This window comes from Trachurus trachurus (assembly GCF_905171665.1).
Source record: "Trachurus trachurus genome assembly, chromosome: 5".
NCBI lineage: Eukaryota > Metazoa > Chordata > Actinopteri > Carangiformes > Carangidae > Trachurus > Trachurus trachurus.
The window spans coordinates 23,068,782-23,088,431 of record NC_139896.1 but is presented as its reverse complement, the minus strand read 5'-3'; the positions used below and the strand labels follow the sequence as shown (position 1 = coordinate 23,088,431).

The 19,650-nt window shown below is 40.7% G+C and overlaps 1 protein-coding gene across 1 annotated transcript in view; it reads right to left on the bottom strand.

Moving 5' to 3' along the window:
- grm7 (glutamate metabotropic receptor 7) overlaps positions 1-19,650 on the bottom strand; it is a gene marked incomplete at both ends in the record, with an annotated part of 327,441 nt that overhangs the window by 87,303 nt on the left and 220,488 nt on the right. The window contains one exon of the mRNA XM_083972506.1: positions 9,538-9,675. Coding sequence (XP_083828632.1) covers positions 9,538-9,675 — 138 coding nt within the window. The remainder of the gene's footprint in view (positions 1-9,537; positions 9,676-19,650) is intronic.

Genomic DNA, 19,650 nt, shown 5'->3' with positions numbered 1-19,650 from the left:
TTTTAATTACGGACAACTGGGATTTTCGTAGACAGAGTGAAGAGTAGTGGACAGAGGACATCTGACACAACGTCAGAGTTTTATTTTATCATCTTTGGGAAGAATGATAACCGCCTGCTGCTGTGTGAATTATTTAGTTTATTTTGAGAGAGGCTGGCATGGTCAAAGGGGACTGAAACAGATGCGGCAGCGAAAAAACCTGCATTTACATTCAATTTACCTTCACCCACAACTTTCGCCCTCCATCAGATGGGTTGAATAAAAACGGCCTCACAGGGGTTTACAAGAGGAGCAGCAAACGATACAACAACGAAATAAGAGGCCAAGTAGCGAAACGGTGTCCAGAGTCTGTTTATTATTTGTCTTCAGTGTGCAGGCTCATAATAAATAATGAGGGAATAAAATGGGACGCAGTTTCACTGAGGATGGGTGAGACACGTTGAGTCATGCTATCAATACAACTCCCAAATAGTCTCATTATAGGCAGAGGAGCAGCAAGCTGGCTAGGGTAGCTGATCAGGAGCCTGTTTAAGCCACAAATCACAGGTGCAACATGAGTCCCATTGGACACACACACAGAATCACACACATATTCCAATGGTAAATATTAATATCTACAAAAAATCCTCAGTGTCTGATCAGAGAAGCAAACAGCAGCAGGACATATGAAATCACTTCCTGTCACAATCATTTTAGCATGTTTAACCGACCTATGACGTGTGAGACAATCATAAGTCACACATCCTGACACCATTTTCACATGAGCAGCATTTATGTACAAGCTGTTTTTGGGAAACAGATTCCTCTCTGTACTTTGTGACATATCAGGCAACCTTTGCAACTTCTGCCTCTAAATTTCTGCCAAATTATTCATTTTGCAACAATTTCTTGTAGTTGAACATTCCCTCCCATTGTTCTGTAAATAGTTGCGTAGATCTTCAGGGTGCAGCCAAACTTCAGCTAAAGAAAACAATGTCATGTGATGGGAGTAAAGTAACTGCAAACAAAAAAAGAAAGGTAATTTCTCCAACATCACTTCCGCTGTATATACAGGGGTCTATGAGTCTGAGACCACTCCCTATGTAGGAAACTTACCCAGTAGTCTCTAGTTCTTGTCACTGCTGTTTGGAGTTTCCAGCCCCAGAGCAGAAATGTAAATTCAATATTACCTTGTTATTCAATAATGTCATTCCACTCTGACTAACAAAATGTCATGATCTCAGTGGGGAATACAAATAGAGTAAAACTCTTAGTTAGTAAAACTGAGAGATACAATGGGAAAGTGGAGACTATACTCAACTCAGAAACAGAGTCTGGGTGTATTGGCAGAAACAGATGTTCACAAGTCACTTGCTACCTCTGCTCTCACCGCTAAGTGTTGTCCTTAACAACAGCCGTGGCATGTGAAAAAATGACTCCTGACCTGTGAGTGCCATTTGCAGTGACATTGTTAGATGCTGTTTTAGTTAAACTGTGAGGGGAGCAGCTCAGCTCAGCTATCACCGGGCTCCCTGCACTGACAGCACCAATTATTACCCCGGGGTATCTGCTGCCATGCGGCTGCAGCTCAGAGCAGACGGTGATGGGAGTCTTCCTATCTCTTTTTAGAAAGCCTCCAGAGGCCCTGACTATAGTCTCTAAACCTTCTCTATTTCCTTGCCTGTGGCAAAGGGACCTGGAGCTTAATGTTATCTCATAAACAGGAGTCCCTCAGTCTCCTTCTCCTCTCTATGACCTGCTCATATCTCGCTTTCAGTCACTAACACACACACACACCAAACACGACCACCATCGGACCCCATAGGCATAATTTTATCTTGACTTCTTCCTGTTTTGGGACAGCAGTGCCACTGCCTGTCATGGCTTCCAGCTCCTGCCCTCACTCACTCACTCACTCCATCTTAATACCTGGAGCTTCAGGCGTAGTGATTGTCTCCGGATCTGATTTTGTCTCCACTGCTCCTTCTCGCGTGTAAATTCCTGACCGTAAATTGCTCTACTCAGGTGGTTGGACTGAATACTTTTTAGCTGCTCCCTGGGAGTTGCACTGATTCATCATTAAACTCCTATGATATACTTGTGACGCACGGTTTCACACCAGGGCTAAAAATCACAGCAGGAAAAACAGATATATTGGCTGTTTCACTTCACATGCTCTTTTTCTTAGTTAAAACCTGTTGCCTACATTACCCACAGTGCACCTGGACCTCTGGCGAGGGTGTGTTATACTTGTAGCAGCTAATGTATCCTAGCCTGCAGCAGAGATTTGGAGGTTACAGCGGCCTGGTTCTTTCCACACCGCCACATTTTTTTTTAACGTCTAAGACTTGTAGTCTTCCACCCTGACACAGGTGACATCACCTGAGGACATTATTAGAATTCACACAGTTGCTGCAGAGGCTTTGAATTATGTTCAGTCAGGGTTAGTAATTTTAAAATCATGTAATATTTCCAGCAGTCACATACTGAGTGAGGCCACTGTGCTGCATGTCTGGATTTATGTTCTCAGACCAGTCAAACTTTTCCTCAGCTCTATATGGAGCAAGTCAGGTGTGTGGGAGCTGCTCTGGGGTGTTCTCTCTTTGTGCATACTACTGCAGGTGAGACATGGGTCTGCAACAGTCACAAACTGTGCAGTACTTGCTTGGTTGTATGAAGTGATATTTCCATATTCTGTTTGATTACAAGATGCTTTTAGGACTATTGTAACTTTGTGATGTCACAACAAAACAGTCATTCTAAGCCATGCCTAAAACACCACCAACCAAGTCTACTCTCTTCTGAGAGAAAAGATGTTAAACTACACTGAGATGGTTTCGGGTTCATTAAACCACAAAAGTATGGTCTCATGGATTAACAGTCCAGTCATCAGTGAGAGACTCGGAGTTGACCCACTGCTCCTTTGCGTGGAAAGGAGCCAGTTGAGATGGTTGGGGCATCTGGTATGGATGCCTCCAGGGCGCCTCCCTATAGGTGTTTCTGGCACATCCAGCTGGGAGGAGGCCACGGGGCAGACCAAGGACAAAGTGGAGAGATTGCAGCCTGGACTGGGAACACCTTGGGATCCACCAATGAGAGCTGGCCAATGTAGTCAGGGAAAGGCAAGTCTGGGGCTCACTGGTGGATCTGCTGCCCATGCGACCCGACTTCGGATAAGTGGTTGAAGATGGATGGATGAACTGTGGTGAATTTTGCAACCATGACAACAAAACCCCCAACCTCAACAATATAGTCACAACAAACACAAAATATGATTTTTCCTGGAAAAAAATATTTTTTTATGACAACATAAAGTGATTTGTTTCACTTTTGATTACATTTTATTTTACTTTGATGGACTCCTTTATTAACTGAAGGATGCTGACATTTAAGTCAGCACAAACAAAATCTATATTTGTACGACTTAACTGTTTGTCTCACGCCTGAACTTCACTCTCCAAAGACAACATAAAAATGAAAATTATGGCAAATGATGACAAAACAAAACAAACAAAATGAAAAGAAAAGACAGGTAGAACCTAAAACCAAGACTTCACAGATTCATGTTGTGTGAAGCTCCAGGTTACAGGTTGTTAAGTACCCGTAATGGAAGTGAGCCAAAAAGCTCTGGCTCCAAAACACCAGAGAGAGACTCTCAACTGAGGCTGTGCCTTTTACTGATCTGCCACCTAGTGATTTACAGCTAATTTCAGGAAATTATCATTTGTATTAGGGGCTTAATTGAAAGCAGCTGTTTCAAGAGTTTTAGTTGTCAGAGAATTATTGTGAAAATGAGCAAATCTAACAAATTGGATTGAGTGAAAGGATCGTGTTCTCTTGAAAACCATGCCTGATTTTTCTTTCCACTAGTCCAGAAAACATGGATAAGCATAGCACATTATTTTATCACAGAGAAAAAACACAATATAAGCCGATGAAGATGTCAGTGGCTAGACAACAAACAGATGTGAACCAGATGTCACATTCATTTTTAGTTTTCAGTAACCCCGCCTGCAGTTCTGTTAAATGGGTTAATAACACAAATAGTTGCCCTAGTTGTTGTGGTGAAATTATGTTTGGGGCATTAGTTAAAAAAAAACAGGTCACCCCAAAGAAATTGCCAGTGGGACACTCATCCTGCTGTGCATTAGCCCCTTTCTCCATCTGTAACACGTTTGCAAAGCAGAAAGGTGAATACGTTCATTATCGTCTTTAAATTTCACATGAATAAGCATAGGGGACAAATCTATGTTAGTTGTCATATAGCAACAGGAGACGCTGCTAGTTTCCTGTCTCAGACAATAGCCACTGTTGTTTTCTGGTAATTGAGACCTTTAACAATGATGTGTTTATTATTGTAACCATTACAACAGATAGGATATGTGCTGTATCGCCGTAGGGAGCATGGAGAAGCAATTTATTTTGCCATTTCACTGGGAAAACCTGTTGTGATCACAGCTGGACCTAAACACCTGGATGCTATGACTTGCTTATTATGACAGTAATTTCTCTGAGTATATGTAATTTTATGTCCTTAACTAAAAATGCATTACAATGTATGCGCATGAAGTGAGTAGGATCGATCATTACGAAGGTTGGATCCATTGTTGTCTTGGCTTCAGTTATTGTTTTCCTATGATTACTGCAGATTTCCAGGATTGAAGGTAGCAGATGGGAGCAGTCTTTGTGCTCTATCACATATTTCACAAGCCAAACAGTCCTGACTGACAGAAATCACATGCTGTTTAATTAAATAATTATAATTTGAGTTCTTAATCCCTGACAGTTGAGGTCGTAACCACGATTATATAATATAAAATATCATCATATTAGAAAATATAATTACTTCTCCATCTTTTCAAATGGCTATAACCCCAGTGCAATCAAGAAACATAAAACCACTCAGTGTGACAAACGGTTGATTGTAAAGTAGCCACCGAGTAAACCTCCTCTAAACAAACCCAAAGCCAGTCTAATGCTGCAGCATGTGGCAGCTTTATTACAGCAATAAGAGCTGATAGACTGTTCCTCACTGAGATTACATGCATGATGGAGATGTGTGCAGCCACACACTCGCAATCATCACGACAACACATAAAACAGCACCGTTGTAGATGTCAGATTTCTGTTCTACAGTGCTTGTAAAAACCATGTGGAATGTTTTCAAGGTGGGACAGTTCCAGCCGTTCATCCTGTTCAGGGTCGCAGAGGGCTGGAGTATATCCCAGCATGCTCCCGGAGAGAGAGAGAGAGAGAGAGAGAGAGAGAGAGAGAGAGAGAGAGAGAGAGAGAGAGAGAGAGAGAGAGAGAGAGAGAGAGAAAGGTTGTAGATGCTGCAGACAGGTCAGACACAGGCCCAGCACACGTTCAGATTCACATGGAGTGAATCTGTGAATGATCTTTTAAGTATTTGCATGTACTGTACATGATAACAATGCACTTGTAACGAGCAAGTTGTTTAAACTGCTTTTTTTCTCTGTTCAGTTGTTTTTTTATGCATATCATGTTGCAGGTTTTTTTTGTGAAAATGCTGAAATGCTAACTGAAACATTTACCAATATGATGAATGGAAGTAGGAACTAAACAGACTCTAAATAAAAGTCATGTTTCTGTTAATGGTCCAGGTGGAAATGAATAATGGAAACAGAGCAGGAGGTTTTAACCCGAGCCAGAGCTGCACTGGGACGTGTTGCATGATTTATCTTTAGAAACTGCAGGGAAACTGAAAGTTGTGTTTGTGATAGGATGGGAGGAAGCCCGGATGATTTTAAAGTGTCTGATTAAAGGGGTCATATTGCATAATTTCAAAAGGATGTTGCATGTGCAGTGCTAGCCGGTGCAGGTGATAATAAAGTTGGTCTGAAGTGATGATGAAAGAGTCAGGCTTCAATACAAGCTCATCATAATAAGCAACACCTCTCTACCATCAGATTAATCTCTATCCTACACCGCTCAAATAATCTGGTGAAGAGGAGAGAAGCCCCGTGTCTCGGCTGTAAATCAATTACTTACATTTTACAGGATTGGATAATTCGGTCCTGATTTTGCAATCATCAAATCTCTATCCATACATTCCTGTATCTGTCTAAACACTATATTCAACCTAATGTGTCCATTTTGATCTAAAAGCTATTTAACATTTCATTTCCCTGTTGGCCAGACAATGTGGGAGGAAACCAATCCTAGATTCAGTGGGGGCCCCAGGCAAAGAAGTCCCCTTGCATACAGATTCATGGTAGATGTTACAATTTACAGATGTCCATACACACAACTCAAATATGTACTGTTGTGGATGCTGCTACAGTATTTACAAATGTCTCTAAACACCTCAAATGCAGACAAGATGCAGAATATATAATATACAAATTTACAGATATTCATTAAAAAGCCTCACATGAAAGATATATATAGATTTTAGTAGAGAGGAGGGGGTAGCAAAGCACTGTATATTGTCATTTTGAGAGGTTTAAGAGGATTTATAGTTGTGATAACAAAATGTGTCATTATGAGAGGTGGAGATTTGAACTTGCTTGCTGGGTGGCGACAGCGCTCACCAGTGACACACTGAGCTTCACAGAGCTCTGGATGTTTTATTCATGTCTCTCAGTGAAGACCTAGAAATGCCCAGACATAATGAGCAGCAGTCATACACATGAAAGTTGGCTCTTGGCCTACAGCGAAGTCGTTACATGAAACCCAGATAATTACAGTAAATATCTGACAGGTCATTAGTGAAGACGTGACGTCATGACTGATAATAATCTTGGAAACATAATGTTCCTTTTTGACCAACTCCTATGGCTTCTCTCAGGACACATGCTGTCACATCTTTATGACGACGCTTCCATGACACAAATTTCCTTGTTTTCTCAGAAACATGCGAAGGGGTTGGGGGGTCTTTAGCTGATGACCATAAAAAGAGACAACTGCTGCTGAGATCCACAAAATGACAACAAAGAGATCCTGAACAAACACAAAGAGACATGATACCAATGCAAAGAGACACACAACAACAACCACAAACAACAAAGAGACAGCAAACATATGCAGAGATGAGAGAAAGAGAAAGAAAACGTGAAATGACCACAAATGAGGTTTATGTTTCTTTTAGTCTGCTGTCTTGCTCTTATGTTAAGAGCCTGTTGTTCCCCATTATCTGTCCATATATATAATAACACACCTCCTTACCCAGAGGTGGGAAGTAACAAATTACATTTACTCATATTACAGTACTGTATTTCAACTCCAAATAATGCTTTGCAAATAATGCAACTTTTTCATGTTGCGGCTTCAGGACACTTGGGTCAGTATGGGTGAGCAGTATGGAGGTATTTGGATGTTTCAAAGTGTGTGTGTTTGGACGATTCAAAAGTGAGCACTATGCCCCGCCATAATATGAAAATCTTTTGTCAGCCAGATTTTGGGTGAAGTATCCCTTTAAGATAGTAACCCTGACCTCCTCTGACTTTAATAACCAGACAGTGAGTTAACTTTGAGTGAGTGAGTGAACTTTTCCCTGTCTAGCTGCTCAGGGTAGTTTCATGGAATGAAGTTGTCTGCTGGTGTGTTTTGTCCCCAATGTCTGCTGCTCTGAGGGCACAGTGGGAGTCAATCATCCTGACGTGGCACAGAGGACGTGCACATTATGTAATTAAAGCTTCAGCTCTTGGGGGCACAGATGATCCCTGAGCCTCTGTGGTTCAAATCCTGATATGTAATGGGGGTTGGAAGTCACAGCAATGAAAAAAGAACAAAGAATTACAGAGAAAAGGAAACCATAAAGATAATTAGTCAAATTGACTGAGCAGGGCGTACATGTTAAAATCAAATATCAATAAGATAAGAATTATTAATCAGAGCATGAACAAGACAAACCTAAAGAAAAATAAGTGAGACAAGATAATAAGTTATTTTGTGGCTTCAATCAATATTTTGAATAGAACAGGTTCATTAGTGTTCAAGGTCTGTTCACACTATTATATTGCTGTACTAATTGCTATGCAATATTGATTGTAGACCAGGCAGACATATGAGTTTCTGTTTGGAATTGCAAATACATCTGTACTTTTCCCACAAACTCCACCAGAGAAGACCAAGTGTGGGCAAAAAGTCAATATGCAATGATAGTGTTCATTAGAAGTGGGATATTGGTGCTGGAATCTTTCTTTCTCTGAGAAGTTCTTCTGTCTGCAGCTCACCGGTGCTATGATGAATTGACAATTCTGAAGTAACGTTTTCTCTGTCTATTTTCTGTTGCTTGGACATTGAATCTTTATCACAACACCACTAATGTCCTCTAGGATGGGCAATTGCACCAACTTACAGTACATTGGCTTTTCACCAAACTTGTTTTCAAGAGATTTCACTCAAAAAACTAATTCTAGATGTCAGGATAAAATCATAAATTTTTGTAGAGCTGCGCCACATTCTCATCATTTTAATAATTTGTTATGAGGTCATCTGAGCTGTCGAATGTCAGTCTGTTTGTCGTATTTGATCAAACAATTCAAATATGTCTTTAGTCTTGCTCATGTAAATACATGAACCAAGTTGATAATGAGTAACTCAAATTCAATTTTCTTTTCTGAACACCTTTAAAATGGCAGAAAAAAATTAAGATCAGAGTCTAAAATCACTCCTAGGGTTGTAACATGTGATTTAATCTGCTGGGACAGACTGCCAAACTTTGACTGAAGTTTCTGCCTTTCTTCTAGTGGACCAACAAGTAAAATCTCAGTTTTCTGCTCATTTAGTTTTTAAAAAAATGTGTTCATCTAGATATTAATATCTGTAAGACAGGAAAAGAGACTGTTTAATGCACTAGGGTCCTCTGATGAAACAGATATATATAATTGCATATCATCTGCATAACAATGATAATGTATATTATGAAGACTGATTGTTTTAACAAGAGGGAGCATATATAAAGAAAAGATGATCGGACCAAGGATGCTCCCCTGAGGTACACCATACATCAAAAGTCTGTGAAACAGAATCACCCAGGCTAACAAAGAATTTCCTGTCAGACAAGTAAGAACGAAACCAGTCAAGCACAATACCAGAAAGACCCATCCATTTCTCAAGTCGATAAATTAAAATGGAATGATCAACGGTATCAAACGCAGCACTCAAGTCAAGTAAAAAGAGGACAGCAACGTTATTCGAGTCAGCTGTTAAGTCAAATTTCCACCATGAGCACTATGTGAAATGATCTCAAAGAAAAAGTTGAGAGTGACCCTGCAAGATCACTATTCTTATAGCATAAGACTAAAAACTCTGAGAAGATGAGAGAGAATGTCAAACTTTAGTCTTTTCAAAGTTGACAGACCTACAAAGACTTATTAAGGTATTTTCAAGAATACACATTTGCATGCAATCCTGGCACTCATTTACCACACACACACACACACACACACACACACACACACACACACACACACACACACACACACACACACACACACACACACACACACACACACACACACACACACACACACACACACACACACACACACACACACACACACACACACACACACACACAATCTCACTCACCTGTGCACTTTCTGCTGCTCTCATCCTTCTTAGAGGAGCTCATCAGCTTGCAGTTGAAGTTCTCCTCCCAGTACTCAGCAAACCACACGTTCCTTCTGTTGTTCTCCAGAGTCCGTGATGTGAAGTATGCATCGAACCCTGAAAGGGTCAACAAAACAAAGGAGGTTTGCTCATTAGGCTGTAACAATCACAGAGCAGATCATGCAAGCAGTAAAGGTGACGGCAGCACTCATGTGTGAAGAAACAGAACAAACAAGATGTGCTCCCTAATGTAAGATTGTTTATCTGCTCGTCTGTTCTGCACTTAAATCATTGCTTTTATGCAAATACATCCAAAGTGCTCTCAGTGACAAGTTCACTTCTTCAGGAGTGACTTCAATCTGCAAGTACTACTATAATGAGGCAAATAACATGTAAACATCAGTGGATCATGACAAAGCTAAGTTTGGGGGCCACTTACAGTAGATGCTCAAACAAACATTAAAGTCTAAAAATGTCTTCTAAAGATGTTGAGTCAGAACCTCAGGAACAGCTGCCAGTTAACCCAGTTCAAAAACGCTGCCTTTGTGCATCACTGCCCAAACAGATGCCAAGCCAAGACAAAAAACAAACCCTTGCATATGGCAATAAAAATTCTTGGCAAGGAAAGAAAACTCCACAGGGATGAATAGAACAGCATCTTGGATCACCAGAAGCAGCTCTATACATATAACCTATGCACAAAATACAAAGGGCCCGGAGATGTGGAAGGTGGTGTGTAGGTTTCTAATCACATTAAGAGATTATCATTAACTGTAAGGATAAACAGACTTCAAAACAGGAAACAGGTCAAAAGCAAAAAAGGGGGGGAAACAAAACACAAGACGAATAATACCATTTTTAAAATCATGTGGAAAAGGAAAGAAGATCAATATGAAAATCATTATTCTATTCATTAGTAAGGACAGTTGAACACGAACCAAACAGAAGAAATGTGTTATTTTCTGTAGGGGATTATGGTCATCATAAACAGTGATGGGAATAACAGCATTATAAAATAACGGTGTTATTCACTCCGCCTTTTCCACACGCCACTGATCTAAACAGCTGATAGACGGAGCATGTCGCGGAGCCTGTCTGTCTGAGTGAGTTGGTTAGTGCAGTAGATAGATGAACAGGGGGTTAGATGAACAGGGGGTTAGGGAGGGAAGTCGGAGTAATTTGACATATTTGAACACAATAGTTACTTGTAGTAACTCTTACTTACTTTTGGGGATAGTAACTAACTAGTAACTATATCTAATTACTTAGTAACGTGCCCTCTACTCAAGCAAAGTCAGAGAATATGCTAAAGCTGGTACATCAAACACCAAAAATATGTTTCAGAGGACAGAGGATATCAAGTTTCCAAGGTATAGAATATGTGAATAATAAAAAACATAAGTCCTTGAATCCAACAGCATAAAGTCACACATATAAAGTCACATACTGTAAAGACAAAAGCTTGAGAATGGTTTCACAGATAAAACAAAATATCCCAGTGTGTTCATACGGCACACAGCAGAAAAAAAGGCAATATTGTCGGTATAGAAGTGAGTATTTAGGGTCCGGGCAGCTAAGCTGCCGGGACACTATTGTATTCCTAGGAATTCTTCTTCTTCTTCTTTCTTTCTTCTTCCAAGGAAGTCATACTTCCCATGGGCGAAAACTCACCAAACTTTGCACAAAGGTTCAGTCCCATGCCAGATTCACTCAACTCCAAGGACATGTGCCCCCCCCTCCTAGGGGGGGCACAATAAGCGTTTAAATTTAAAAACTTTAAAAATTCCTACCAAACCAACGGTAGATGCTACAGTGTTGAAACTTCACCACAATGTCGCCTCAATACTGCTGAAACTTTTGTCCACTTAAACTTATTACAAATTATGAAGTCCATCACTCTGTTTTTTTCAATAACTGTAAAACTTTTAAAATTTTAAAAATCTCCTCCCACAATTTTTGCTCAATTGTCACCAAACTTGCTACAGAGCATCTCCAGACCGTCCTCCACAAAACTTGTTTCTCGGATTTTTGATTATGCAAAAATTGAGCCTACAGTGCATGAAAACGTTTGACTGTAAACAGTACTGTAAACATATACCATCAAATTCTTGCTAAATACATTTTCAAACTTCCTGAAAAAAATGACAATATTCTGGAGTCATGGTTGATGAAGTTTAGCAAATATCAGAATTTTAATTCAAAAACTGAATTTTTGAGAACATTTTGAATTCTGCTCTCATGGGAACAACTGCAGCCAATGTGAGAGTGGAATTTTTGAACATCATATTTTCTCTTATGAAGCAAAACACTTATCATTAAAAACAAATCACCAACATTTCCATGCTGTCAGGATGCAATTTATGTATTATCAGATTTTTGTTTAGATGACTGAATTATTGACATTTTGACCATTTCATCACAACAGCTGCCCGGGCACTGACTCACCTGAGTGGATAAATGAAGCTACACAGCAGGTCTCACTACCAGCCAATTAGCTCAGTGAGTTAAGAGCTGGTTCTTCGTGTCAGAGATTGTGAGTTCGAGACCCAGCGAGGGTGATGATAATGATGACAGATCAAAATGTCAGATGTCCTAAAGCTATTTTGCTGTCTAAATGCATTTTATGTATTAACAGATTTTTGTTTAGATAACAGAAATCTGCGTTCACAACTGCTGCCCGGACACTGACTCCCTGAGTCTATTTGAGAAGACACACACCATGTCTCACTTCCAGATAATTAGCTCACTGAGTTAAGCGCCGGTTCTTGGTGTCAGAGGTTGTGAGTTCAAGACCCAGCCAGGGTGATGATGATGATGACAGATTAAAATGTCAAATGTCCTCAACACGAAACACAAGACAATTGTCCTAATGGTGGCATCACAGCAAGCCTCTAAATTTAAAAATTCAAATAGCTTGGACTGGACCATGTGCGAAGGCTCCTAACATCTTAGACTCATAGTTGATGTTTGACAAATACATATCATTATTTTACCTCAAAAACTGATTTTTCTTTTTACTGTGGTTTCAAATCTGCCTGCGCGACAGTGAATGGCTTACTCAATTTGTGAAGCCACTGTTAAATTGCCACTTGTCAATTAGCTCAGTGCGATAGACAATGGTCTTTGGTTTCCGAGGTTGTGGGTTCAATCCTCAACTGGTGCAAATTGGACATTATAAGGTCAACTGTCCTGTCTTCCTATTCTCCTGTTTGTTGCTCAGAATTGCCTAAATATGCCCAAAAGTAGCCCGGACCCGACCCATCGCTGCGCAGCAGCTATAATTGTTTCATTTGGATTTTGTCCACACAATCAGAAGTATATGAAAACATATTTGAACCAGATTCTGGACAAATCTGAACATGATCATAAAGCCTGATCCATGGGTTGCTTTCATGATGCATTAGAAATCAAATCAGAATTACTATTATTTGTTCCTTTTTGACAGTCTTTTCTCCTCCAATCTATTACTCAGAGCCTCACAATAGTTGGTGCCACAAATTGAGTTATGATGATGGAACACTTAATCATCTCCCTACTCTACCTTTAAGCTTTGTCTTGCGAATGACAGGCAGTCAAGCTATTTCCATCTGTTACTGATACTGGTGAGATGTCCTTGACATCCTATGATGATGTCACTGGCGTATACATTTCAATAATTTCAGACAGGCTGATAGTAGGATCTTGACCTCCAAGTTCCTTTGCTTGGAGTTGGTTTGTGAGGGAGGTGATGGGGTTCAAAGACGACATGAAAGGGCTAGGGAGAATAGGATTGAGGACAAGAGGGTAAAACTTGAAAAGAGTCCATTACAGTCAGAGTTCTAATTCATAATTCACTCAGTGATGTGATCTAGCTGCAAGACGGGATGATGCCCTTTAGCGCAGAGTGACTCTGGGAGGGAAGATACTGAGCTAGTGGAGCCTGAAAATGTCGGCCTCTTTCTGCCAGGGGCAGATATTTCATCTGAAGGAATCTCACTCTGCACAGCTCTCATGGCCCACTCTGTATTTATTTTGTATACAGGGTGTGTTAGAAACAGGGCCGTAGCCAGGATTTTTGAAATACCGAGGTCATAGTCGTGGTGCGCGGGGGGGGTGGCGTCAGAAATTTTGGGCAATTTTATATTAAAAGGCTTCAATCTGGTGCACTATGACAGGTAAAAACTACACACATCATATTAGATTAATGCCATTTTTATGATATTATCATCACTAGTGATCATCCAGAGAAGACCCAACTTCACTGAATTCTGATGAGAACACACCATCCATTACAAACAGTAGACTAGCTCCTCATATTCGTAGCAGCCACAGAGTAGCAAAAATATTATATTATAAAGTTTAATTCCAGCTCGAAAAAAAAAAAAGAGTCTGAAATGCAATGTGATGGTCCTGGTTGTTAACATAAAGATGAACAGGTTTCTAGGGTGAAGTGTGCACTCTTTTTTTTACCATAGCTATAGCCTAGTATCTTTGGGTGACTTCCTTCTGGAGCGTCAGCTGTGTTCCTCACTTTGAAACAGGCCCAGGAAGTTTGTTTGCTTTTCCTTATAGTTACCACAAACATACATCTGACTGCTCCTTGTTGCAGCAAATTTTGGTTGTTGGTTTGTGTAGTATTTCACATTTCTATGCATATTTTTTATGAGTAAAATATTGGTGTCAAACTTCATTTTGGTTGTATGGTCTTCTTTGAATGGGAAAATATGAAGAGGTCTAGGTGAAATCAAAATGAGCCAAAAACAGTTGTATTTGGATGGAGTGAATATTATGACACCGGCTATTAGTGAAATATAGCCTAATTAGTTTTCCAAAGGTCAAATTCCACCTGGACATACGTATCTCTGATAATAAAACAGCTGCAAAATTGCTCAGGTTCATTTTTTTTAGCATCTACTTTTACACAGTTAGCCTACACATTACTTATTAATTTGCGTGATATCCCATGATTCAAAGGTAGATTTTACTCTAATGTGATTTTTGTTAGTATTCTTACTAGGCAGAGATGAAAAATTTACATTTTCTACTGTAGCCTACTCCAGACATGTCTGTAGTAATCTCACAGGTCTTAGCTTTCTTTAAATAAATAAAAAAGACTGAAATAAAACTAATGGTTGCCTAAACTTTACACCGTTTGCTCTTTGTTAAAATCTGTCCAAAATTTTTTAGAAAAAATTTCACAGTCTTTGTTTGTGAAATATTTGTGCTCGTGCACCACATATGCTCACATCTTGTGCATCTCCTGGGGGCTAAGCCCCCCCCGTCCTTAAAACTTAGTGACGCCCCTGTCTGTAAACATAAAATGTATCATGTCACTGTGCTTTTCACATAAAGTTGATGGAAGAATGAACAGTGCAGTAGATGCCCCCTCAGTATAGTATCTGCAGGAAAGAGGTCTCTGCTCTCCCCCACTTACTGTAGCTCAACTAGTGCATAGTGCAGGACACAGACAGTAAACGGCGCTGAATTGACCCTATTAAACAGCTGTTTTCTCCGCATACATGAGGTTCCGTCCCGAAATAATACAGCGCTTCAAGTGCACGTATGTACGAAACCTTTACAGTGTAACAACTGGTTGGAAAGAGCAGTTTATCTAGAGCCAACCGACTCACTCAGTAGCCTTCTCCTCCATGCACGCAGGCTCCGCGACGCGCTGTATCACTCGCTTTTTCCGAATGAATCGCCTTTTTTCCCGCGACCAGTAAACAAACAGCAGCGTACGTGAGGGCGTCAATAAACAAGACCATTATAGGCCTACCGGAATTGTTTGGACAAGAGAGGAGAGTCACTCAGTCACCTTCCATCTGTCCTCCCTAATACTTTGCACTTTTTTTCTTTTTTTTTTCATTCATTAGGCCGAAAAAAATACCGAGGTCATGACCTCGGTGTCCTCAATGGTAGCTACGGCCTTGGTTAGAAAGTGCCTCTTTTTGAGTATATAACTGTACCATGACCTTTTTTTGTCAGGTCAACTGCCGCAGCCCTGTCAGACAACCTCAAGAATCTGAAGACCTCATTTGTCGTTTGTAATAAACATTGCTTTATCTTTTGCGCAGCATCTTTCTGAGGACTTCAGATTGTTTTGGATGTTGAAGAGAGAGAGAGACACTTTCGGTCATCCATCCGAACAGGACAAGAAGTCACCACTAGCCTGGATATTTTTTTTTCAGAAAAGTCTTAGAATGACCTTTAATAAGGGTGTATTCAGACCTGTTGCTTGTTTGCTTTCTCCTCCAAGATAATGTTGTTTTTGCAGACCATGATATCAACCTGTTTGCCTATGGTTTTGGAGCATCATTTCATTTTGGTCAAAAAGATTGTGGTGATGAGGACAATTTGAGTAATGCAAGGTAAGAGCGATGCTTTAACTGGAATTTGAACAAGTCTATGACTGTCAGAGAACACAATTGTAAATGTGAAGTCGAACTGTTTGCTCTTCGCAGTACAAACTATTACATTTATCTCTGGTTACAATATTCTTTCTGACCAAGTTTGTTCCCCAACTTGCTCCCCACAAGGATCGGTGCTTTTGTTGCTGTTGAGCAGGAGTGCCATTTGGGACCATCTTAGGGATTGTCCATACGAACACGGGCATTTTTGAAACCGCGTGTTTCTCTGCACGGTTTGGCCTTTCATCCACACGTAACCGCAGTTGTGGGCTCCTGAAAGCGGAGTTTTTTGTAACTGGAGTCCAGGGTGAACTTTTTTCTAAAAGTCCGGTTTCAGCAGTCATGTGTGGACAGGAAAACCGGGGAAAACTGCAATTTCACACTGTGCTACAGTAAACAGTAAGTTGTATCCATGGAGACATGAGGAGCACTCTAGATGTGACCAGCTGACGTGACAGCGATAAGTAACTCAACTTCGCTGTCAGTCCACATGAAGGAATCTGCCCGGCCTCGGTTCGCCATTTTTGTTTTTCCGGTATGATTTTCTCCAGCCTTGTGATAAAATGGCCTTCCTGTTAGGAGTGCTATCGCCACCTACTGCTTTGGCATGCGCATGACATTGTTTGAGGCGGATTTTGCGGTTTCATGTTGACAGAGATATTTTTTTTATCACACTGGGAGTGTGGACGGGAATTTTTTTTAACCGGGGGCCATAAAAGCTCGGTTTCAATCTGAAAAAAAAAAGAAATTCAGTCTGAGGGAAGCGCTGGAGCCGTGGAGAGATTCAAGACCGTCACCGACAACCAAAGCCTCGACTGGTAACAAGTATTAGGGCCGTTGTAGTGAGCTAGCTCGATGCTAACTTCGGCTAGTGGTAGCGGTTAGCATCCGCCACTAATACCCGCTTCCCCTTCCCAGCTCACCACAACGGCATAACAACACAGAGGCTCCTGTTGTTGGTGAATGGTCGGCTATCGACCCACGGCTCCAGCACTTCTTTCAGACTGTATTACCAAAGAACAAAACTCCAGACTCTACCTTTAAAGAAATGGTCATTGATTTTAGAGGCTATGTGCACAAATAAAAGGTTATATCCATTAAGGGTCAGACAGTTGAGTGTGTACAAACTCTGAAAAGTTATTGACGTAAAACCGCACTTCGAAGTAAATTGTGAAACCATGTGCAAAAAGGGACAGCAGTATTTGTTTTGTTTGAGAAAACTGTCCCATTTTCACACTGACAAAACCCCGACGACCTTATTCTGTCGTGCTTTTATTGAATCGATTCTGTCTCTCTGGTGTCAGGGATTGGAAACCTATCTTTAAAGAACAGAAACTTTGTGAATCAAATTGTTAAATGGTCTAGTAGGCTGATTGGTGAGTCACAGCTTAACCCAGCGTCCCAGTACAACAAATGCTTACAGCGGATAGCTGGCTTGACTTTAAATTATGACTCCCACCCTTTGCACAGTAAATTCCGGCTTCTTCCTTCTGGTGTCCCAAAGCACAGAACAAAGTGACATAGAAAAAAGCTTTGCTCCAACAGTCATCACTCACATGAATTTCTCAGTTGTAGCAACATGGCACAAATGACAGACAGAATGTATACAGTATATTGCTTTATTTTTTATTTGTAGTTTTAATGATGGTTGGAACCTTAGGGGTGTGCAAAGCATCCAGTATTTGTATTTGTATTTGTTGAGGGAAAAAAAGTATTTGTATTTGTATATGAATTTGAATAAAATTCAAAATAGGTACAAAAATCCAGTTTTTTGAGTTACACTTGTAATCATTCATAAATCCAGCAATAACCGAGGTGAATATAAACAAATGAACTATCATTACTTCAAAAGGTTCTCATCAGGAATCAATGAAACACTCACTCACTCACTCACTCACTCACTCACTCACTCACTCACTCACTCACTCACTCACTCACTCACTCACTCACTCACTCACTCACTCACTCACTCACTCACGCCTCTTTACTGTCATTCCTGTCTGCTCTCAAGGAGTGGGCTGCTTGTCTGTTATTCTGATCCGTATGGGCTCCTACATGTAAGTTCTCAACGAGCCGGTCAGGTGCGACCAACCCAATCGGACGCGCGGGTTCGGACCAAGAATCAGGTCCGTGCCGCATCTGGACTGGGCTTCAGCACCCATGTGTCGGGCCATGTCTGGTTTTAATCAATATGGGGATACACATCACATACAAGCTCAACCATAGACCTCTGCAAGCATAACTAAATGATCACGAGTGGCTTTTCTAAGGGTCAACAGGTAAACTTGGCTGTCAGGGCCCATGGTTCCCGTGAGAAACACCGGACATATTCATGAATTCATAAAAAAAAATGTATAATTAAAAACCTGGACGCCCTGGACAAGACGTGAGAAGTGGACACGTCCGGGCAAAAAAGGACGTTTTGTCACCCTAAATATTCACTGCGGTCACATGTGGAAACATAGCTCTTGATATGATGTTTTTCTTGTTCTCAAATAAAAATAATTTCAAAAGTATTTGTTCAAGGTAAGTATTTGTAAAAAAAAAAACACGTTATTTGTGCCTTTCCGAATACCGTATTCGGGTTCTGCTCCACCCCTAGAACCTTGAATACTTGTCTTATTGCCTGTGTTGGTACTGTATTGGCACAAATAAAGTAAACTACACCTAAACCTGAACCCCCTCAGTTTTACAGTTTCAGGGTGATTTTCCTGCTACACTCTCAGTCTCTCTCTGTCTGTCCATTCTCCACAGTAGAGATGTGAGGAGAAATGAATTGATAAAAAATGTTGACATACTAGTCTGAGTTGCCTTCAGTTATCGCTGTGAGTGAGCTTAACGAACAGGAGTGAGTCATGCCACAAGTTCTTTGTGGACTTTCCCTTTTTGCCCTGGGTATTTGCTGTCAGGCTTCATATAGTCCATGAGCCAAGACCCCAAAATTGGCCTCCCGCAATCGAACGGGTGGGCAATTTCTAGTTTGTTTTTTTGACTTGGTAGACATCTCTAGTGAACAGTTTGGCATGATAACCATTGCAAACAGGTAGCTTAGTGGTGGTTATCATGTGTTGAATAGGTGGACCGGTAGAGTGGAAACTTGAAAACTGTGTATAGCGCTTGTTCGGTATTATGCTGTTTGTTGACCACTCAGGGTGCCTAAATCACTTCAAGGATGTTTTTCCCTTTTATCAAGACCCTACTGTAATAATAATAGACTCACCTCAGGAATATGTGAATGAAAATGTGATAAAAATTAGAACATACACATGAAATAGCCAACGTTTTTAGAGTGTTTTACTTTTCATGCAATAACAAGAACAAACAAATATTTTTTTACACAATTAAAATCAACTAAAGAGCTTGCTCCTTCTGTCACAAATAATGTGGAGCATACTGCCAGTACAGTATTTCAAGTGTCCCTCTGTCAACGACCTACGCCTGGCCGACAGCCTGAACGAGTTCTACTGCCGCTTTGAAAGACAATGGGACATACCTGATATCCCCCACACCTCCGACCACCAGCTATCAATCAGCAACAGCTCCTCCACACCTGGATCACCTACACAGCCCCACACCCAAGTGCCACCCTCCCCCACACCTCTCACGCCTCTCTCCATCATACAAATCAAATCAAATCAAAGAAGGAGAGGTGAAGAGACTGTTTAAACGGCTGAACCCGTGCAAAGCTGCAGGCCCAAACTCTAGC